Raw genomic sequence first — 20,381 nt, forward strand, 5'->3', positions numbered from 1 at the left:
CCTGTGACAAATTCTGTGAAAAACTGTGCTTATCTTTGAATTTTATGACTATGTGGGAAAATACTTATTATTATTAAAATGCAGATATGTGTCCTGTGTTTGAAGGTTCATGTAGGTAATGTATTAAGACAAAAACCGTTATGTGTAAGTAATCCACTAATACGGTTAAATGAAAACACCACATTATTAAACAAAAGTATTTTAAAGCCAGCGTGAAATAAATAGATTTTTCTTACCCTGGGCAAAGGCAGTAAAGAGAAATACCTTGAAAACAGAAAATATAAATGGCTGAATAGAAACACATTATTGCTCGTAAAAGAATGGCAAGAGACCCTTAGTTCACTGTACCATTATTCTATTCAGTGGCATTATTAATTATATTATAAATGGCCCATGGGTGTTTTATTCCATAGAACTGCATGCTCCTGTACCAACAGGCAGGAACTGTGCAACGGAAATGCTGATATTGGACAGCAGTGAGTGGGAAGACTACTGAGAGACTACACTTATATCCCCCAGATGGGACATTGCCTCTGGCAGTGACTGCAATTTCACACTTCACTCTCAGCTATACCCTAATACCAACATCATCAGAGACTCATTCCACTTCTCAGAACTGGTATGCAAGCAATCGGTGAACAAAAGAGATAAATGAGCATTTTTATTTTTCAAAGGGTATTAGAATATACATTTTGACTTCTCAATATAGCAAATTTGCATAATTCAGGAAGTAATATTACACTGGGAATATTTTCTGCAGATTGTCTAGTCAAACAGTACATAATCGTTTGCACTTTGCATCGGTAGTGCTTGCTCAACATAGGAAGTAATACTTTGTATTTTCAGGATTGATGACTTCTAAGGTCATTATTAAGGGGTGAATAGAGCCTGGGATTCAAATGAAACCGACATAATTGTTACATAATTACTGGATCCACATGAACTGTGTTTTAGAGTTGTCCACAGTCATACCCAGCCATTTAGAACTCATTCACTGTCAGTTGTAATTCTATGTTTTTAAGCCTATTTCAACAAAATAATAATGATGCCTTTTAAATGGATGTTATTTATATAATTTTGTACTTATTTCTCTATTAATTCTCCGGTATTTTTAACTGTATATTGATACTTTTTTATTTCCTACCTGAAGCTGATGTACAGTATATTTGGAAAATATTTTCCCCCATTTATGGTTTTCCAGTGAAATCACATTTCAGTGCCATGAAATCAGCTCTCTAAGTCCAGATGACCTTCAAGAGATACCATCGAGAATTTGAGCAATGCTAAACAAGAAAAAAAAAGTGTACTACATTTACTTTGCTAATTTAACATTTACTTCAGGGACTAGTTCATGACAACATGTTACATATCAACTGCTAACTATTAACTAATGGGGAAGTGAGATATCTGATTTTTGGCACTGGAAACCCCCAAACCCCACACCTTGATCCTCATTGGTGACACTATAGCATTTATGCAACAGTATAGTATGGTGCTTCTTGTATCTCTCCTAATTATCACACTACACCAGTGTAAGGCCATCCCAGAGCATCTGCACTGCAATTGCAGGCTTGTGGAATTGGGCTTGTAAATATAGAGATGGGTGTTTGGTTTGGTACAATTTTAATTGGCTCTAACAGTGTCGCTAATTTAAGAGATCACTGCATATTAGTGTGAGCTTTTGATTTGCACTGTGAAACAAAGATAAATATTGAAAAGCAATGCAGAAGAATCAAAAGCGAGAAAATGCACCTGACCAAATTACTAATGTGATGGGATCAGAGAGAGCCCCCTGATAGCAGAGCGTGTAATGAATACTTTTATCACCGGGGGGAACCATTACGGTGACATGGTACAATTAACTTGACATACAAGATAATTTGTGGAATATTTCACTCGAGCTGGTCTTTATTTCATTACAAATTCTTCCCCCATGTTTATTTGAAGTGATATACCAATTGTGGAATTGGAGAATATGAAAGCAATAACAAGAGAAATAGCTGAGATGGCTTTTTAAAGAGTGAACGATTGTGAAAAAGCAATTATCAAGCAAAGCATGAGGTGATTTTTCCTTCAAATGTTGGCCTATAGAGAAATTGAAGAGCGCAATTAAGGCATAATGCCTGATTAAATGGTTTGTACTTTTTCAAAATCTGATGCCCAAAATCTCTACAAGCAGTAGCCTCTCATTGTTTTTACCTTTCCCTGCAGTTGTCCTTTTAAGTGGCTGATTAAGGATGAGAGAATTAATCTTGCATAATGTGAGTGCAACATAATGATTTCTTTCTGTTTTAGATAATGATCAAACCAGGAATCGATACCTCTTCACCATTTGGCAGTGCACCAGGGCCATCATACAGGAAATATTCATGCCTGGCTATGCGCCACTTCTAAGTAAGGGACAGAGGCCATGCCCCCATTTCAGACCATACCTGTTGTTAAACCCAAAGTCAGACAAAGGCACATACTAGACACTTAGTTGACATCAGATATTTCAGTGTATTTTTGTGCACAGTTATAATTTACACTTAACACAAGTTCTGTGGAGGACTATGCTTAGACCAGGATAGTCGTCTCGTGATCCACCAACAAAACTCATAATAAACTTTGTGTCTGGCTGCAGTGTCTTGTCTATTTGTGGTTTCTTTTCAATCACTAACTAGTGTAAGTCTTGGAAACGTAATCAGTTGAAATGTTCATCATTTGGCTTTTTGAGAAAGATTTGGAAATATTCAGGTGTATCTCATAATTCACCCATGGTATTCAGTGGAATGTAATTTAGTGGAAAATAATTAGCTGTTGCTCAGGTTGTGTTGAAAACTGGAACTGAGTCAAGTTGGAGGGTTGTCATGTTGAGTCTGCACAGTTGTTTAGGATCAAAAATTCAAACAGCCTGAAGAAATTTGTGAGCAGTCTGACAGAGTTGATCATGGTTGTATTATGGTACCAGTTACAGTAATGGACAGTGTATCAACAAGGAAAACCTATAAATTAAATATGTAAATATAATGTCCCATTTTTTTACTTGTCTGTGACCACAGATATGGTGTCAGTTGTATTGAGCGTAATGGAATCCTACAAAAACTATCGATCACAAGCACCTTCACTAGCAGCTTTCCTGTGGGAAACACTGCATTATTTTCTAATGAGCTGTATGATGTTGTTGGCTTATCATTTCAGTGATCCGGCTTTATCAGGTTCAGGCTAAAAATTTGCAAATTGGGCTGGTTCACGTCAAAATGTTGGACGTTGGACCTAATGCAGACCTCTAGTTAACCCATTAGGCAATCTCCTTATTGGCCATGGCACTGGTGCCATGAGACTGCTTGTCTCAGACATTCAGTCCTTCTGCAATGAAACTATGAGTGGAAGCAACAAAATATCTATTCCAGCTTCATTGGTAAGCAATACAAGACAAATAAATCAAGTATAGCATTTATAAGTGCCATCGTTGTTTTGTCGTTTGACCAGTTAAGCCTAGCACACACTGCCCAGTCTTATCTGCAACTTGTGTGACACGTTGGAAAATTTCATCTGTCTGGGAGCATGCACTCGAGGATACACACAAACATTTCACCACCACAAATGTGGATTCCATCATAGCAATAAAGCCTAAAATAGCCCATATTCTAATACAGCAGTTAAAAATGCTGGTCATTGAATAACAAAATTAAACAAGGAATTATTGTGTACTCATACCAAGCTACTGTTACTGATTGGGAACTCTATTACCCATTACAGGAAAGTATAATCTTTCCAACAGTGCATGGCAATTGTGATTTTAGGTCAGTTATGAGGACCACGTAACAAGGACTGTGATCCGCAAAGCTTTGTGAAGTGTGCCATCCAGAAGTTACGCAGTCATATTGTCATGGTTTTCAATGTCTACTGCTGGAAATTTCAGTATTTAAGTCTCTTCCTGGCACTGCTCTGGGCTTTGGTGTTTCAGTTTGACACGTACACAGACGGACGGACGGACGGACGGACAGACTGACGGACAGACAGACAGTTTCTAAGACTGAATTGCTTTTAACCTTGAGAAGCATTCAGTTAGAAATTAGAAATTAGATATAGAGAGGTTTAGGGACCTAGTTTGTTTTCCTTTTGTTTCCATTTTTGTTTCTGGGTTCCGCTTCTGTTTTGTAGAGTGAGTGGCAGAGTTTGGCGCATAAAGTTTAGCCCGTTCGAGACTGCCGATAAAAAATTATTGTATTTCTGTTTTTCTGTTGGCAGATCGCCGGGGAGTTTGGTTCCCTTTTTCTGTTCTTTCCTCGCCTATTTTAGTGGTTATCCAACTTATCGTTGGTAACTTTGTGATCCCTTCCCGGTCGCTCTTGGTTTCCCGCCCCTGCTCCCTCACACATATAAGTTAATTCACTCCTTGAGGACAAATTTTGTAATTTTCCTCTAGTTTTTGGAACATTACTAAATTTGCTGACTCATGGCAACAATTTCTCACCATGTTGACCTGGATTTGAGATGTGGATGAGAAGATCAGCGGGGAGTGTGCAGTCTAGTGAGGAAACATGAATATGGCGAAGATTTGTGTATTACTGCTTGTAACATTTCAATTATTTATGTTGTGTCATTTTTTTGATATTGTTATATTTACATTTGTCGTAGTAGTAGCTTTTAGTAATAATCCCCGTCATATTATTGAGGGCTACTAGATAGCTGTTTGTATGGAGCATTGTTAGCGTGCCTGTGTGCTGATGCGGTGCAAGTATTTGGAGAGTGGTTTTTGTTCTTTTTTGCTCTCTTTCTTCTTAATCAGACGATTCATTTCACAGTTGATTTTGGTAAGCCTATTGTTTGGCCTATGTCTCTGACTTATTCTTATTTCTCAGCTTCATAATGGTGTTCTCAACTGCCATTGGCTTATCTCAGGTCCTGATGTTGAAAAAACGCCAATAACGGACTCCAAAGGCAATCAAACACCTCAAATCAAGAATAGATACTGAAAGCTTTCGTATACCCGCACTAAGGAAGTGATTGAATACACGTCTTATCAAAAAATGCTGAGAAGCCAACTGTCCAATTACTTTTGGCCGCCTAAAATGGGGGTGTGACTAAGTATAACAAGCAATGTAATACAAGGATTTCCCCAATTTAAATTAAGTGTATTTACATCAAATGGTCCTAGATGAACATAAAATTTCCCTTGGAATGAGAATGTAACATTTGTCAAATGTAATCCCTCACCCATGCAACAAATACATACTCCAGAGTACAGCAAAATAAGAGTTCATTATTACATATTTACGAATTTGCAGCATTGTCTGTTTGAATTTCGGTGAATTTGGACCCTTGGCTCCACCTTTTCCTGTGCCAGTGAGATGAGACCAACAGCCGCCCATTGTCAGGGTCTTTTAGCTATGAGGACATAGCTGAGGCAGCTGGGATGCTTGTAGTTTAAATGATTCAAGAGTGCTAAAATGAGAAGCTTTGCTGGCAGCTGTAACTTTTGAAAGGCCAAGAAGCAATTATTTTATTGAAAGTCTGAGTGATGGGGATGGGGACTGTGTGTAATTTAACAATGAAAATAAAATGGTGGCAACAGCTGTGACAATCACTTCTGCCTAGGCCTGCAGTAATGACAGTTCTGATGTATTTATACCTTTATATACACCAAAACATAACAACAACAACAAAAACTAGAATGTTACACTTACACTAGAATATTTGGACTTTATACAAATCAAGTCAAAAATGCATTCTTTCCTTCAAAAGTGGCTAAAAACCAACAGGGGGTTGTATGCAGAAATGTAATATAGTATAGTTTTGAATATATTCAAGCAGTAGGCTATATTTATTCATGAAAATTTAAAATAACTGTCATACTAATCTGCTTAAACAGGCTATCCTATTGAAGGGTAGGCTCCATTAAAGAATTTTCTTGACAATGGCCCTTGTCACGAGTAGTGACTACTATTTACGTAGCTTGTAAACAGATGTGCTTGATGTAATGCCCCTTCGTAGCCGAATCTATACCACTACTCAGCAGTGTTCCTGCTGCCATGACAACGTTTTTTTTTTTTTTTTTTAAATCAGTACTGGAAGAGGAGATGCTGTATTTGGATTTGGAGCGCATATTTTATAGACTTGGACAAGAAGAGGAAAAGGCTAGGCTACTGTTCTAGTTCTACTCCTTGAATTCGTTGCCACACTTAGCTAGCAAAGATTCCACTGCTGGCTTAATGTGCAGTCCCGCAGGAGGAGCCTAGCTTTCAGGGGATAGCTTTATCTTATTGATTTACTCATTTAAACTATGTAATTAATCCCTGTAAAAGTGCTCTGTTTTGAGAGATATATATGTCTTTTGGAGCACTTCTTTTCCCCCTTATTCTCGCTCACTCGACTTTTTGCGGTTGAAGTTTTCATGCTTCTGTCTCAATGAGTTCATGGTGCATTTGATTCGCTATCAGCTGCACGCGTCTCTTCAAGTTTGTTTCCGAGAGCAAATTGTACTGTACAATCGCAGAGACGTCGCTCTGTGGCCAAGTCCGTTCTCGAATGACAGATTTCTTCGTATATGCACCGACCCATTGATCTTCACCCTGAGGTCGACGCAATTACGAAACCTTTCCGTTGCGCATTTTCTTCATGCAGATGCTTTATTACCTGGAGTGACGATCTGGATTAATAGATGTACTGTATTAACTAGGCTACGGTCTGTTCTCTGAGGTTATTGAACATACCTCAGGAAAAGAAATAACGGAATTGCGGTGAAACCCTGCTACAGAAAGGATTTTTTGACCGAAGATGGGTGTTTGTGGATACTTTGTCGTGTCTTGGAAGTGCCTTGTAGTTCTATCGCTCAGACTGCTGTTTCTTGTACCTGCAGGATTGCCAGTCCGCAGCCAAGGGGATTCCCAATCCGATAACAAAGTGATGGAGAATATTACCATCAGACAAGGAGAGACTGTGTTACTCAGGTAAGGCGTGATCAATTTACTTTCGTTGTAATGCGTTGTAGAACATTCTTGTTGCGAATATGAGTAACAATATGCAGTGGCAGACTGGCGGTGAAAACATCCGAAATGAATCTTAAACATGTGCGTGCAATTTAGGAGAAAAATAGGACTTGGTAAGACGAAAATAAACTATATACTGTATGTGTGTGTGTGTGTGTGTGTGTGTGTGTGTGTGAGAGAGAGAGAGAGAGAGAGAGAGAGAGAGAGAGAGAGAGAGAGAGAGAGAGAGAGAGAGAGACGAGTTGGGGGTGGGTGCTATAAAGGCATGCATTTCGGCAAATTGAAATTGCTTTCGTCATTCTGCTGCCCAGCACTTAGCGCTAAACCCGGTTATAGCAGTTCCAGAAATGGGGAACACGATTGCTCTGCCATTTGTCCGTGAAGTCATTTCAGAATTCCAGCACATCTTGGGAAGAAATGCAGTTTTATCAAATGTTGTGAATTTGCCCCAGATTCTGCTCACATTTCAGAATTATTTATCTGGTGTACCTGCTGCTACTACATACCTACTACTGCAGTAACGTGCACTTTCCTGAAATGTGCTTATATTAATGGGTAAATACAGCAACTTATTTGCTTAAAATGCCTGATACTCTCTCTTTGGCATACTAAAATACATTACGTTTGGGAAAATTGTATATTTTGGTATAGACAGTGGTTGATGCATACCTATACATGTAACCAATATGTTTTATGCTCTTGTGTGCTTCAGAAAGGTTTAATGTGCTGTGATTTATTAATTATACAGCTGCCTGCATACAGTGTCATGATTATGGTTATGTGTAAAGCATTCTAGGTGATGTTATCTGGAAAACAATGCAAAAGCATCGTACTGTATATAAGGATATAATGATATGTATTATGATTGAATGTCTTGAATTGAATGGAATGTGGACGTTTCTAGACTTACTCACAGGCTTGCAGGTTATTTCATTTTATTTTATCATACTGTATATTAATATTTCTGATGTGTTTTCTTTTATTGATTAAAAACAACTCAGTCAATCATCAATTAATCATCAATTATTCAGTTCACAAAAAAAAAAGAATGAATAAAACAACCAAATAAATAAATTGGGATAGTTATTTGTCTGTATTTTGGAAGTGGTTTAGTTTGTGCATTATGTGAATGCCCCGAAGCTGTGTTTTGAATTGCAGTGAGTTGAGGTGATGTGTTGTGTGTGTGTGTGTGTGTGTGTGCGTGCGTGTGTGTGCATGTGCATATTTGTGTGTGCACTAATTTTCTGGCCACTTTAGAGATTCTAGGAGTGATATATTTCGGTTTGATTTTTAAGTGAAGCTTAGTTTCATTTTTTAAAAATATATATGTTCTGTGAGAATATTTCGCCAATCGAGATGGAAAGTTGGTTTATATTTTTCCAGTGATGCCTTGAGGATAGCTAGAGCTACAAGCACAGGGGTTTCTGTTTTGGTTTGACATGTCAATTACTGACACAGGGAGGCAGGTTGTGGGATACTGCTTCCAAAGAATCCTGATATTATTTTGGGAGTAATTCCTTGCCCAAATTACAGAGCCAGATGGCATGTAAGTAGTCATCAGCGGTGTTAAGTGTGCAGTGTGTACATATGTCAATGAGTCTGTCAGTCCCATTTGGTGCATCTCGGGTACCGTGATATCGGTCTATGATAAATCATGTATTTAATTGCACTGCACTGCACTAGGTAATTTTTCAGTTTAGTATATAAGTTGGTGTCGGTATGATGTTAAGCTTGCAGGTGAACAAATTAAAACATTATGGCAATGTTCAAGTGGCATGCGGCTATGTAGCTGTAGAATTTCACCTCCTTAGACAGCAGCCAAGCTAATAATAATGCAATCGAATTTGAGTTAATATGGCAACTTAAATTTTGTTTTGAGAAATTATACAGCTCAAGCTTCTCACACGTCACAAAACTTTCTTGGAACAGGAGGCATTGTCGCTAAGCCGAAGCAACACTTGAAAATAGATTATTGGTAATGATAGAGCAGTCTTTGTGAAAGCAGTGACTAATAGCCCTCCTGTGAATACATTTTCCCAGTGGCCATTTCTGTCATATGAACTGTTTTTACTCCACACTCCTGGACAATGTATTTGAAATAAAACAATGCATCTCAGATTGAAGTGAAAACTTTCAGTTTTATCTTGAAGGTTTGTTGATTGGCTTTGAGAATATTCAACCTTTTGGCTCCTAAAAACTCATCCGTTGCTTTACCAGTATGTTCTGGGTCATTGTCCTGCTGAAAGGTGAAGCACTGTCCAATGAGTTCTGAGGCACTTAGTTGGATCTGAGCAGATATTTCTGGACACTTCATAATCCATCCTGCTGCTGTCAGCAGTCACATCGTCAGTGGAAACAAGTGAGCCATCTCCAGTACAACCATACATGCAAAGCTATAACACTATATCCACCATGTAAATGGTAAAAGGTAAATGGTTGGCATGTATATAGTGCCTTTATCCAAAGTGCTTTACAATTGATGCTTTTCATTCATACACACACTCACACGCCAACAGCAATGTCATGGAAGGCACCAATCAGCTCGTTAGGAGCATTTCGCATTTCTTGCTCAGGGACACTTTGGCTCACCCAGGACGGGATCGAACCGGCAACCGTCTGACAGGTACACTCTATTCAATTAAATGACATTTTATGACATTTAACATTTATTATACAGAAGACTGTCACAAAGATGCTTTACAGAGTATCAGAATGGAAAACACAATACCTGAACCCCCGAATAGCACATGAGGTGAAAAGTAGCAAGAATAAACACCCCAATGGGAGGAAATCTTGGGAGGAACCCGGCTCAAATGGGTTGAACGGGTTACCGTTACAGTTAGGTAATCAACTAGCTGGAAAAGTAGGAAGGATAAATGAGGGGAGGTCCAGTAGAGTGAGCCGTTTAGAGAGGCAGGACGATGCATCTGTAGCTCCAGGATATGTCACGGTGTGGCCGTGGAGCCAGGGGAGGAACAGGGCTGGAGTGATCCGTGAACTCAGGGTGGGAGTGGGGCAGGAGCCCCTCATCTGTCAATAAGATTCTTTCAGAGCAAGCTCTAACCTGGCCGTTCTGTTCTTGAGGCTTACCACTGCTTTGTATCTTACGGTGAACCCTTTGAGGTTATGCTGGTGTAGTTTTCTCTTTATGGTAGTCTTTGACACATTTATGTCTACAACCCAGAGTGCTCTTGATCTGTCTGACAGTTGAAAAGGGCTTTTTGTTCACAATTGAATGTATTCTCTACATCCACTACAGTGGTCTTCTATGGTCTACCAGGTTGTTTGCTATTGCTGAGCTCGCTTGCCTATAATTCCAACATTGATCATCCAGCATGAATGAACCACATTGACCTCATATTCTTTGTTTTATTTCAAATCCGGATCTCTGTATTTCTCCCTTGTGTTGTGTGTGTGTTCTGTGTGTGTCCGCGCACATGCGTGTGTGTTTGCGTTTGTAAAGCAGTCACGGTATCTGTATTCCACACATTATGTTTCAAATCAGCCCGCTTGTTAAATACTTAATTGAGAATGCATTGTTTTGTAATATTTATTAACATTCATTATTTGTAAGTTAGCAGCTGTGTGGTTTTGGCAGTTGGACCTTCATTCTCAATCCTGTTCTTGGAACACATCATTCATTTTAGGAATCTGCAAATCTAGCAACTGTGCTAATCCTAAATTCTGAATCCTAGAGGATTTTCCAGGCACAGACTGTCCCTAGGATTGGTTGATTTTTCAACACCATATATCTTCAAGATTATTCTTCAGTGAGCAATTTTAAAACAGCCACTGATAAAAGTAGTTGTATGGAAATAGATACAGTATAGTACCTACAAGTGTTGTGGATTTTGACATGGCTGGCATTGCTACAGTAACATATTGGTAATTTCATGACCTAACCATGCAAAGAATCTCTGAAAACATGTTTTTTGTGGATAAAAAATTGAAATGGCCTTTGCCTAAAAACGGTCATTTTCTATTGTCCTTTGTTAGAAATCTCAGCCATTTCCGGAGTGGAACTGGGTATTTATACTCTTCAAGCACAGAGTACCATTGACCATGGAGATGCTCAATGATGACACATTCCTTTCAGATTTGTTTTTCCTTGCCAGCCACAGTTTTTCAAACTCCACTGTCAAGACAATCTTGTTACGCTCCTCTGAAACATGTGATGTTTTCTTTTTTAACGCTGCAGTCCACAACATGCACAGACACCTGGTTCACAATACTGCGCTCCGGAATATTCGGTGGGCTTTCGTTGAGATTTTCCATATATACACAGTTGGCATACTTTGGTAGAAAGTTTTCGATGAAACCGTGCACAACAAGGCCTGTGGATATTCCTAAGTAACTATGTTGTTATATTTGGAACGAGACGCTTCTGTCGAGTTCTTCAAATGTAAATTTACTGGTGCACCACAATCGATCGCTTTTTTGAGGACTTTTGTGTCAGGGTTAGCTGCAGCAGATATCTAGAGATATCAAGTTGTTAAATCTCAGCAGAACTGAATGGATAGATAGCACTTTAGGTAAGTGGAAATAAATTCATTGAACTGTCCATTTTAGCTATGTAATTTGCATAAACAGTCCTTGGTAATTCATAATATAGAGCAGAGGTCACCAACCCTGGTCCTGGAGAGCTACTGGGTCTGCTGGTTTTTGTTTTCACCTTAAAATCAGCACCCTGCTGAGTCCCAGGTAACCAGGTGAGGCGAGTTAGCTGTGTAATCATCTGCTCTAATTGATCAATTAAGTGCAGAGTAACAGCGAAAACCAGCACACCCAGTAGCTCTCCAGGACCAGGGTTGGTGACCTCTGATATAGAGACAGGAGCGCTCCAGAACGAGGAAGTATTAACTTTCGGTCATCTCATGTGCAGTCGCGTCCTTCATCACATCCTGGACACATGCGAAGATCACGTCATTGGTCACATCCTGGTCACATGCTAAGATCGCGTCATTCGTCACATCTGGGTCACGTGCTAAGATCACGTCATTGTTCACATCTGGTTCACAGGATAAGATCATGTGATTGGTCACATCTGGTTCACATGATAAGATCACGTCATTGGTCACATCTGGGTCACATGCTAAGATCACGTCATTGGTCACATCTGGGTCACATGCTAAGATCACGTCATTGGTCACATATGGGTCACATGCACAACATGAAAGATTAAATAAAAGCCCGCCCCCCTTCCCCAAAGGCTTTGAGCTTTCGCCTGTTAGTTTTCATACTGGATGGGCAGTGATACACTTATGTTTGTGGGGAAAAAACAGACGCATTCAAAGATTGCAAACAACATTACAATATGGAGAAGTTTTTGGACCAAATCAAACATTAGTTTGTCTCGTGAACAGTCTCACAAACATTGCAGCATCTGAGAGCTAATTTACTAACAAAAACAACCCTATTTTGGTCCTCATTTGCTGTGGTCATTAAAGATCCCCTCACACTCTTCGCGAAGATTAGTGGGTTCCCCTGTGTCCTGGCTAAATTTTCTTGAAGTCCAACACCAGCAGATTGACAAAAAAACATATGGAATTACAAACCTATTAAAGCTCCAAAAACCCACATTATCTCGGTGTAATGTGATGTAAATTTTAATTTATCGTCATGGACAAAAACATGCAACGCCCACCCAAAACGGCCTTATTTTTAAAAATGTATTGTAATTTCTTCCCCACATGCTTGGTAGACCTTGTTGAATAATATAAAATTGCTGAAAAACAGTATAATAGGCGACCTTGAAATGACCACAGCCAGTTTGTCACTTCAAATTATTTGGTGGCCTAGCCTTGCGGTTTACCCAGGGCAGTTCGTAACACTTAAAATCAACCTTGTGCGATATTTTAATAGCACAGCAAATGTCCATGAGGCTTGGCAAAGGCGCAGTACACTGGCTGACACACTCCCAAATTCATTCTGTATTTCAGAACTTTGAACTTTCCCCCTGTTGACAAAAATTAACAAGGCCTAGCAGAAGGAAACTGTGAGTCTGTGCTCTTCCAAAAATACCGTCCAGAACTACATGCGTGTCAGTCAGGAACCGTTCCTTTGAGACAGCGACGCCTTGTTTATTGACCGGAGACACTTGATTCCAAAGTGTCTCAGACCGACTGTGAGTGACACCTTTGGTGCACTACCTTGACAAAAACACAGACAGTTCAGTGCAGCTGCTTATTCTGTACTTTTACCCAGAATGCTCTGTCACACACTCTCTCTGGACTCTAATAAGCTGGTGTTCTTGGTCCAATTAAAACCCATCAGAAATGGAGTATGGGTTTTGCTGAAATCGCTCCCCTGTGGTGCCATATTACTACAGCTGCTACTACTACTATGAAAACAACAACTACAACTGCTCCTAACAGTAATAAAGCACATGTCCAACAGTAATCATGAAGCACTTCACATGCTTGGAGCACAGAACAAAATGAAAAGCAATAACAGTACTTCACTTTAAAAAGGAAGACTAAAATATATATTAAAAGATATAAATATGCTCATCAAATGGATATTATATGTGAATGAGAAAAATAAAGTTTAAAACAATTATTTGGTAGTGTGCAATCTGTCTGATATGCCATCTCATGGGGAAACAATTTCCCTGTGGCCACTATTATTGTGCACATAACTGAACCCTGGTCAGACGTTCAGGAGTACTCCACCTGAGTGGACATTTTATTATTGTTTATTTATTTATCGATTTATTCATTATTTCATTCATTCATTGTGTCATATATTGTATCATCTCTGAGAGGCACATTGTTCAAGGATTGTTTTTTTTTTACAGCAGACCTAATCAGGAATTAAAACAGTACAATATCTTGTGTTTATTGATGAACCTGGATGTTCTGTAAGTCTTTAGAGCCTGACTCTGTGATGTTGGACATTCCTGCAGATGGGTTCTGTTGGCCTGCTGTCCATCAGTGACGAAACCATTGGATTTTCTCTTGAAGTTTGAGATTTGTATTAATGCAGCAGGTTATATACACCACAAAATGTTTTTCATATTCATTTTTGATAAATCGGAATGCTAACACGGGAAAATATTAAGTTGTTATATAAGTCATTCGGCTCCTTCAAGGCTTACCACTGCCTATCTATATTATATTACATTGCAGTCATTGTATGCACTTTCTGTTTAACAATACCGGAGTACAGACAGAAACTTGCCTTGCTTCCGCATGTTTCTATTTCTGTGACTTTGTACAATGATATGCAGTACGGTGAAAATATACTCAAGCTGTAGGTCTTCTTGCTATGAGAAGCGTGTTAACACTGAAGAATAAATGCGTGTACGGATCTAGAATCCTGCATGGGTTTTCGTATTAGTCAGTAAAAAGAGGTCAGTAGGCGAAGGGGTCTTTTCCCACGCTCACATTTATCTGATATCTGTTTGACATCGTAACACATGCTGCTGTCCGTTGCCAGAAATGTTCAGTGTTTTCAGAATTGAGGAGAGGCTAATACCTCTCACGACCTTGCCTGAATAATGCAAATTGAAGGGGAACCGGGTGAGAAGTTTCTGGCTCAAAAAAAATGTCCATGTTATGCATGTGATTCAGTACATTTATTTTTTATGGGGAAAACTATTTTACCCATTCAGTTAGCATTCTGGGGTTTGAGTTAGTGTTGGTTCTTGAGTCAGTATTGTACAGGCTGAAAAATAATTTCTCTGAAGTACTGTATATTATGTTCTGCGCTTACTAAGTGCTTTATAAGTGACATTATTTGATCTTAATATTCATTCTGTGCTGTTTTACTTCTGTTACAATCTATTCCCTCTTTAAAGTTATAGGTCATTGGTGGTCTGCATATGCTTCCCCCAGGAAAACTATTTCCCTGTGGCCACTGTCACTGTGCATGTAGCTGAATACTGGTGGAAAACAGTTTTTCTTCTCGGAAAACTATTCTTCCTTCCTAATTTCTTCAGTGTCAATGTGGCAGCTGGACTACACTTACAAAATATTGTAACTGCACTTGCGAAATATTCATTTCTAAAGGTGGGATAATGTACAGGTCAAAAATGCCACACGCAATTAAATATCTCAAAGATGAAGCCAGTGGTAATGCTGGTTTGTGAATCCCTTTTTATAAAATGTGTAAATTTTGGTTTATTTATTTTACTCACTCATGAGTATGAGCTAGGTGCTGCAGTATGTGCATTATATTCCTGCATTCAGCATGCATGGCTTGCGTGCAGGTTAAGGTTGGTCCTTCTGAGATGCCATAGTTGTAATACAGAGTGATTGCTTCAGAGTGTACTGATGTTACACAGTATGTCCTGGAATTCTGATATACCAGAAATAACATTTCATCAAGGGTTGTAGTTTAAAAGGTCTCCTTCAGGTTTCACCTTTGATGTGTGGATTAGTCTGTTAGCTTCTGCTTCCAGGCCTTAAAGCTAATTCAGCCCTCTATTCTCGTGTAAGAACTGTGGAGTGTTGTGGTATCCTGGGGATGACATGACATCAATTGACTGACGCTAGTGTTCCTTGACAAAGTGACAAGAGGTTTGTGTGGAATACAGTTCCAAAGCCTACATGGTGAATTTATAAAATGAGCACATTTTCACAGCAGCACACAGCAGCACATTATTCAAGGAAAGTCAGAATACATACAAAGTTTTACTGCAGTCATAATCATGCTTGGTTTGATGTGTATTTAAAAAGGTACACTAGCTTGACTTTACCAATGAACCTGGATGTTTAGGCACCTGAAATAGGTGGTAAATAGCTAATTGTATGTGTTGGTCTTTAGCTGTGACTTGCATGTGACTTTAGCTTGTTTCATAGCCTTACTGTATTTTACTAATTAGTTTAGCTGTTTTAACGGTCATCCTCCTCACTGGTCCAAAGTACATTGCTCCCAACAGTAAGTTCATAAGCCAAGGCATGCCTATAACTACCCGTTTCTAGCTCCTAGACCAGTGATAGTGAACATGGCCATTGCTGATGACCTCATCACTGCTGTAAAGGTGAATAATTAATCTAGTTGGGCAGACTGTCTTCTAAATCTTTAAGTCTGTATCTGCGATGATGGTCATTCCCACATATTATTGTCGCTGAGTTCTGTTGCGCTGCTGTTTATAGCTCCTGGGAGAGATCTCCCTCAGCAACCCCCCCTCATGTGCAGGGTGTTTGGGTTCCTCATCATTCTACAGCTAAGTGCAGATCGCACTATTCTGCCGACACTGCACAGATTCCAACTGTATCCTTCTTTTCAGTCGTTTTCCTATTCTTCACTTTAGTGCTTCTGACTAGTACAAAGAACTCATTACCCAATGAAAGGTGTGGTGTGCCTAGGTCTTTACTTTCAGCAATTGCTAAATTTCTCACTGCACAAGGCACAATGCAGTGTTACTGCTGACTTTGCCGTGAATGTAAGAATCCCTCAGGTTTCTGTACTTGGCCTCATCATTGGTCTTTTTTGCAAATGGATATCCCACATGAACAAATCTTGACCTGACTTCCTATCAACTGGGACTAAACCCCTCACTTTATTTGACCGTATTTGGCATCATGTCAATGTGTTGCCTACTGTCAGGTAGTATTTATTCTTGGGTCAAGAGTGCAGCCATAACCATGGAAAACTAAGGCTCATTATGCGATGTCACTCTCCTTTGTTGTCATTATACCACCAGCTCAGGAATGCATCTATGCATCTAGAACTGTATCTATGCTGCTATGCTGATCTGAATAGGTTATGGTGCTCTAATTAATGTAATGTCTCCTTCATACCTTTATTTTGTCTAATTCCATTTATCCATCCATCCATCCATTATCTGCACCCGCTTATCCTGATCAGGGTCGCAGGGGGGCTGGAGCCTATCCCAGCATACATAGGGCGAAAGGCAGGAATACACCCTGGACAGGTCGCCAGTCCATCGCAGGGCACACACACCATTCACTCACACACTCATACCTACGGGCAATTTAGACTCTCCAATCAGCCTAACGTGCATGTCTTTGGACTGTGGGAGGAAACCGGAGTACCCGGAGGAAACCCACGCAGACACGGGGAGAACATGCAAACTCCGCACAGAGAGGCCCCGGCCGACGGGGATTCGAACCCAGGACCTCCTTGCTGTGAGGCGGCAGTGCTACCCACTGCACCATCCGTGCCGCCTAATTCCATTTATTGCTATTTATTTTTCTAATTTCTATAATTTAAATGTTCAGGTGAAAGGAGAGTGAGAGAGAGTTCTTTTGTCCCGATAACCTTCTTGTCAATATAACCGCATGTGCTTTGATTAATAATTTATTCATAATAAAATTAATTAATAAATAGTTTCTGTGTGCAACATGAGTGGATGACCCCACATCAGTACAGTTCACTTTCTCAGTAGCACATTTAACTTTTTGTGTAGGTTTCCTCTGTTCTTACTAACCATTGTGTTTTGTCTGAAAGCTTGACATTTGTTTTAATGCCGGTTACATACACCACAGCATGCTTTTCTATTTATTGTTGAGAAATTGGAATGCTAACAATAAAATTTCAGGCTGTTATATAAGTGCTTACCTTTTCCTCCGGGGCCTACCACAGCCTGTTATTCAATCTATTTTACATTACAGTCGCTGTGTGCATTTTGTGTCTAACAATTCTGGAGTGCCTGCTTCTATTTCTGTGGCTTATAAACTATATTATATGTTGGAAATGTTCTCGACCTGTAGTTCTTCTTGCTTCGAGATGCCTGTTAACACTGGGGCAGAATAAATGCATGTAGTTTGTATATAGAATCCTGCATGAGTTTTTGTCTTCGTCAGTGAAAGGAGGTCAGTGGGAGAAGGTCTTTTCCTATGCTCAGTTCACATTCATCTGATATCTGTTTGACATCCTAGCACAAACTGCCAGAAATGTTCGGCATTTTCAGAATTGAAGAGAGGCTAATGCCTCTCATGACCTCGCCTTAAAAATGCAAATGCAAGGGGCATGGGGTGGGAGGTTTCTGGCTCAAAATGTTCCAAGTTATGCGTGTGCTTGAAGGACACATATTTTAGTGGGCAAAAGTGTTTTTAAGTAATGAAACTACTTAAGTCTTTGCACTGCAAGGTCTTAATCCTGATCCAGCTCTAATCTGTTTGCTATGCAGTCTGTTCCTAAATTTGAGTAACTGGTTTTAAAGAAGTGTCACCTTTTCTTCCAATTTAGATTGAGGACACAGCACAGATTTTGCCATAATTAATAGGTGAAAGGCAGTGGGTGGAATAAAGTGTTAATGTGGATGAAAATGGTGACTGAAGTCTCTTGCACAAAAAAGCTTTTTGAGAAACTCCATTATCCAAATGAGTGATCAGCATTACCGGATCCACAAATTTGATTTGGCTTGTCTTCACTAAAGTGAGATTGTCTTGCTGCATTCCTAGTGAGATTGAGCAGAGCTAAGTGTCTTTCAAAGTCCTGCCTGGAGGTAGCTGTGCACTGTCTGTTTCTACAGTCAAGTCAGAAGTTACCAGAGCTGCTACTCTGCTCCGTGGTCTGGCTGGAGACTGTGAGGCTCAACCTCCAGCCAAGCGCTGGAAGTCTGCACTGCTCCTCACAGATCCTGAGCCAAAGGCCCTGACCGTTAACAGACCACAGGAATGGGTAAAACTACTGGGTCTCCTTAGATCCACACCCTTAAGAAACGGAGACTAGAAAAAGCCTTCAGATATCAGATGATGAGTGTAGTGTTCTCAGATTGTATACTGCCGTTGCACAGAATGAATGTTTATATTTGATTATGCTATTTTCTCTCTGATGCCCGCACCCCAAGAAAAGACAAAAAATGCGGCCGAATGCTCCTTTTTTTTTACTGTTCAAATGTATGAAAAATGTATCTCATCAAATCAAAGTGTAACATCCCCAATCATATGAACGTAAGACACACAATTCCAACATTAAGGAGTGAAGACAAAATTCCCTGGCATTGAATTGGATTAGCTTGTCTCCATAGCATATGCACTGCAAGCTGCTTGGCCTACATTCATGTGCAGCTTTTTTGTTTGTGGAAATAATCTTCTATCTCCAGTGGATTACAAGAGAGGGATTCTATAAACTGTGTTTCATGGGCGACTTTCCAGCCGGCACTCTATGCTGTCTTTTTCCCCCTACGCTGCAGCTGCCTATTTTTAGTTTTTGCTTTCAATATAAATGTTGAAGGCCGAGTGATGTGCGATCGAGGTTGGCAAAGAGTGCTAATTTGCCTCTGCATGTTTGACTGGGCATGAAATGTTCAAGTGTATGGGAGGGAGTTGTTAATGGCATGCAGGAGGTTTCAAGGCAAACCTACAGTTTAAACACATTCATCATTATTAGCTGAAAAAATTAATTGCTACAATTTGCTGCCATTTCTCCACGTTTTTATATTTGGTACCTTCCTATATACTGTACACCCCCATCCCTTCTCACGGGGATGTAGTTGGTTTTCATCAAGACGTAAAGGTCCTATAAAGTACGTTTCTTCCTGCAATGCGGTTATTTTGACATTAAACTCGCGAATGCCGTCGTGCTTGCTACTGCAGGTGGGGATTACTGAAGGGTGTTGTGTGCTGTCATGTCTGTGACTTTGAGATTGCTGGAGCTGTGCCCAGGCATTAGTGGAGAGAGAAAGGAATCTCAGGATAATGTGCTTAAGGGCTTCATCTCCACCTTCAATGTTCACAACATCCCAGAGAAACTCCTCGGCAGTGGATGTGAGGTGGCAGAGAGAAACAGCTCAGAGATTTGTTTTGCCATGCAATTACATGTGTAAAATGAACAGATTATGGTAGATTGGAGGCATAATTTTTTTGATACCACGTTCCTTCAAACACACATTCAAGGCCAGATTTACGTACATGAAACTTGCAGAGCAAAATGTGGCCTGACGAGGGTATATACAGTCAGGTCCATAAATATTGGGACATCGACACAATTCTCCTCTTTTTGGTTCTATACACCACCACAACAACAAACAAGATATGCTTTAACTGCAGACTTTCAGCTTTAATTTGAGGGTATTTACATCCAAATCAGGTGAACGGCGTAGGAATTACAACAGTTTCTATATGTGCCTCCCACTTTTTAAGGGACCAAAAGTAATGGGACAATTGGCTGCACAGCTGTTCCATGGCCAGGTGTGTGTTACTCCCTCATTATCTCTTTTACAAGGAGCAGATAAAAGGTCTAGAGTTCATTTCAAGTGTGCTATTTGGAATCTGTTGCTGTCAACTCTCAATATGAGATCCAAAGAGCTGTCACTATCAGTGAAGCAAGCCATCATTAGGCTGAAAAATCAAAACAAACCCATCAGAGAGATAGCAAAAACATTAGGTGTGGCCAAATCAACTGTTTGGAACATTCTTAAAAAGAAAAAACACACCGGTGAGCTCAGCAACACCAAAAGACCCGGAAGACCACGGAAAACAACCCCTTCACAAC

The 20,381-nt window shown here is 39.8% G+C and overlaps 1 protein-coding gene across 5 annotated transcripts in view; it reads left to right on the forward strand.

The window, feature by feature from the left end:
- The window catches only part of ntm (neurotrimin), a 328,781-nt gene that overhangs the window by 203,175 nt on the left and 105,225 nt on the right, over positions 1–20,381 (forward strand). For 4 of the 5 annotated variants that reach the window (XM_061248682.1, XM_061248677.1, XM_061248681.1 and 1 more), the window contains exon 1: positions 6,763–6,935. In XM_061248682.1, coding sequence (XP_061104666.1) covers positions 6,763–6,935 — 173 coding nt within the window. Of the gene's footprint in view, positions 1–6,762; positions 6,936–20,381 lie in introns of those variants that run through there. The other variant, XM_061248678.1, reaches the window with a different exon arrangement.

Source organism: Conger conger, chromosome 7 (genome assembly GCF_963514075.1).
Source record: "Conger conger chromosome 7, fConCon1.1, whole genome shotgun sequence".
NCBI lineage: Eukaryota > Metazoa > Chordata > Actinopteri > Anguilliformes > Congridae > Conger > Conger conger.